The 3,832-nt window shown below is 36.4% G+C and overlaps 1 protein-coding gene across 1 annotated transcript in view; it reads right to left on the bottom strand.

Moving 5' to 3' along the window:
- LOC106867365 (protocadherin Fat 4) overlaps window positions 1–3,832 on the bottom strand; it is a gene marked incomplete at its 3' end in the record, with an annotated part of 101,855 nt that overhangs the window by 70,210 nt on the left and 27,813 nt on the right. The window contains exons 11-12 of the mRNA XM_052973000.1: window positions 3,419–3,451; window positions 2–1,603 (exon numbers count right to left, since the gene is read on the bottom strand). Of these exons, the coding sequence (XP_052828960.1) occupies window positions 2–1,603; window positions 3,419–3,451 (1,635 nt within the window). The remainder of the gene's footprint in view (window position 1; window positions 1,604–3,418; window positions 3,452–3,832) is intronic.

The raw sequence follows: 3,832 nt of genomic DNA, 5'->3' as shown, positions 1-3,832 counted from the left end.
CATTTCTCGATCTATTGATTGTGATGTAGAAATAAATCCATATTTTGTCAGTTGGAATGGAATGTTATCATTGTTGTTATCATTGATGATAGAATATGTAAGTTGGCCTCCATCTTCAAGATCAGGGTCTGTAGCATTGATGAAGCCAATAGGGAAGTCAACTTTCTGGTTTTCATAGGTGAGGAATTGGAATGTCTCTTTGGTAAAATGTGGTTCTACATCATTGACATCAGTTACTTTGACAGAGAAATATTTTTTACTTTCTAGTTGAGGTGACCCCATGTCATGACACACAATAGATACTTTATAGTGGTCCCTTATTTCTCTGTCAAGATGGCCCTTAATAATTATCTTATATTCTTTAGAATCTATTTTGGCAAGTTTAAACTTATCATGTTTTAAATCACAGATAACCTCACCATTGGGTCCACTATCAGTGTCAGTGACCATAACATAAGCTATAAAACTATCTACTTCACTGTTTTCTGAAACAGCTGTGGAACTCTCTGTTAAAGGAGATACAAAATCTATATTTATCAATGGAACATTGTTTTGGTTATTAATTACATAAATGTGAATTCTGGCTACCGACTTTAGTGGTGGATTCCCTCCATCTCTTGCTTCTATAAATAAAGACTGCATCTTACTAAAGTGAAAATTATCATGTAAAAATAAATCTCCTGTTTTCTTATCCAATACAAAATATTTCTGGATATTTTGAGATGTTTTATGGTTGAAATGATAAGATATCTTTCCATTTTGTCCAGAATCTTGATCTGTGGCTTTTAAAGTAAGAATTGGTAAATGTCTTTGATGTGAATTATTTATAGAGATGTTGTAGAGTTTCTGTGAAAATACAGGTGTGTTATCATTAACATCTGTCACAGATATGCGTACCTTGAGCGTAGCTGTTTTCGGAATTTTCCCGCCATCTTTAGCCTCTAAGGTCAATATATACAAATCCTTTACTTCCCTGTCTAATTTGTCTTCTAACGTCAGTTCAGGTATAAAAACACCATCATTATCTTTTGCCATATACAAAGAAAATGGTTCTCTTTTATGGTATTTTATGTTATATGAAATTTGGGAATTTATGACGGTAATATCTCTGTCTATAGCATATGGAATTTTTTTCTTATTTCCTTTCAGACTATCCTCTGCAAACTTGATACCTATTTCATCATCCGTAAATTCTGGAGAATGGTCATTGATGTCTTCTATTATTATTTTCACCTTCAAAATCTTCATGAAAGTTTTTCCTTTCCTCACTGCTACTTTAACTATTCTGGAACATTCCTTGTTGTATGTACACAGAGACTCAGCATCCAGTGTTTGAGTAGTGTATAGTTTTCCTGAGTTGGTGACATTAAATAAGTGAGAACCACTCTCGACTGTCCTTTGTAGTTGTGTAAATGTAATGAGAGTGTGTTGTTGATGTGTGAGAGGGTGTGATAAGTTAGAGTCAACAGCAATGTCTCCTATATAGGTATGAGGACTGTCTTCTTCGTTGACATGGTAGGTGATGTCTACAGACATTACAAGAGACTGTTGTGTATATAGCAAACACACCAAGTAAAAAATGTTTTCATTCATGACTGCAACTCTTCATTCCTCATTATTATTGAATATTTCTACAAGTATAATAGAAATGGTTTAATACCAGCTTAAAGAAAAATTTTGACATGAAAGTTCATCAAATATAAACCTTGGAGTACTGTACATTAAAAATAGATTTGAAAATTGTGAAAGAAAATCATTAAAATTAAATGTTTTTACGTGTTCCTATTAGTGTGAAGAAATAGTCCGGGTTTACATTAGAGTTATCTCCCCTAGACGTTGTAAACAATACTCATCTGAGGCGTTCTTTTGAAAATTTTATATATCATGCTCACCGTCGTTTAACGTCCGCTTTCCATGCTGGCATGGGTTGGACAGTTTGACTGAGGACTGGCAAGTCAGAAGGCTGTACCAAGCTCCAATTTGATCTGGCAAAGTTTCTACAACTGGATGCCCTTCATTACGCCAACCACTCCAAGAGTGTAGTGGGTGCTTTTTATGTGCCACCGGCACGAGAGCCAGTCTGGCAGCACTGGCAACAAACATGCTCGAATGGTGCTTTTTGCATACCACCAGCACAGAACCAGTTAGGCAGCACTGGCATCGAACGCGCTCGAATGGTACTTTTTACGTGCCACCAACATGGGCGCCAGTCAGGTGGTACTGGCATCGGGTACGACAACGACTTCACTTGACTCAACAGGTCTTCACAAGCACCGTTTATTGACCAGTAATTGAAGGGTACTCTTAAATGGGCTGATTATGCTTCACAGGCATAGGCCACGTTATGGTCTCACTTGGGTTGCCAAGTCTTCTTAAGCACAACATATCTCAAAAGGTCTCAGTCACTCGTCATTGTCTCCGTGAGTCCTAACATTCAAAGGCTGTGCTTCACTACCTCATCCCAGGACTTCCTGGGTTTACTTACCTCTTCCACAGGTTCCCTCTACTGGGGGGTCTCTCTAGCATAAAGGGACATGCTGAAACAGTACTGATGATAATTAAACAGTACCGATGATAATTAAAATACTAGGTTTGTTAAAAATGAACAAAAATATACAAGCCACACCAGTGCTTACAACATTACACACAGTTCACAAGGTAACTTTGTGTAGCACAGTCCACATCCTACACAAATACTTTGAATCCAATAGCACAACTCATACAGTGCACCAGCACATATACAATACAATAAGCACAAAATATAATAACACAGATTCATAGTCTATAGAATCAACACCAAATAACACAATGTAACATTAAACACCATCAATACTCAATGAAATTAAACACACTCCTATATAACTGAAAATCAACAATGTAATGTTGGAAAACTATGGGCTTTTATTGACATGGAAGTACTGATAGAACAACTTGTACAACTAATACTACAATAAAGATATATGGCACTCAAAAATAAACAGTTGAAGATAAAGATTTTGAAATAACCAAAAGTAAATATTTTGCCAAACAAAACAAGGTGGGAAAGTTCATAAAACAATGAAAAATTATTTCATTCTTCCCTTAAATTTAGTTTCTACCAGAATGAATATGTGCATGTCAACGGAGCTCTTCTTGGCTGATATGTTGTACAAATATTCAATGTTTACTTTCAGGTTTGTGGTAAAATCATGGAAGTTGAAGCACACTGCAGGACTGAAGACATGTGTTCCCATTCTTACAGTAACAGACTGAAACTATCTTCATGCCTCCAGGAGCACTTTATGTACATACTATGTATGCTATATCAAAACAGGAGATTAAGAAGAAGTAAAAATGTTAGTTTCCAATCTTCTGTTTTGATATGTAATTACTCTGCGAAAATATTTCTCAGTATTTTCAACTCTTATGCATACCTCACACAAATATAGGATCCACATACAAGTCTGACATACTGGAATGCACAACATGTTTCAAGAGAACACAGTTTGGATTACAACTCTCTCTACATACTATACCTAGGACATACAATTGTATAACACCAACAACTCACTCTACACAACTGAAACTTATTACTGCCATACAAACGACTCACACACACACACACACACACACACACACACACTACACAACACAGTTACTGTCTGACAGTGAATTACTCAACACAAGAAACACAATCACCACCCAACAAAATTATACAATTCAGGCAGCACATATTCTACACAACAGAAAAGCACAATCAGTGGTCTACATCCTTAAAGGACAATGCTGCACACACCTTGGGAACACTGGAGGTATCCTTGGTGACAAGACAATGTCTCTAGCACTGATGCCA

This window comes from Octopus bimaculoides, chromosome 14 (genome assembly GCF_001194135.2).
Source record: "Octopus bimaculoides isolate UCB-OBI-ISO-001 chromosome 14, ASM119413v2, whole genome shotgun sequence".
NCBI lineage: Eukaryota > Metazoa > Mollusca > Cephalopoda > Octopoda > Octopodidae > Octopus > Octopus bimaculoides.
This window is presented reverse-complemented; position numbering and strand designations above follow the sequence as displayed.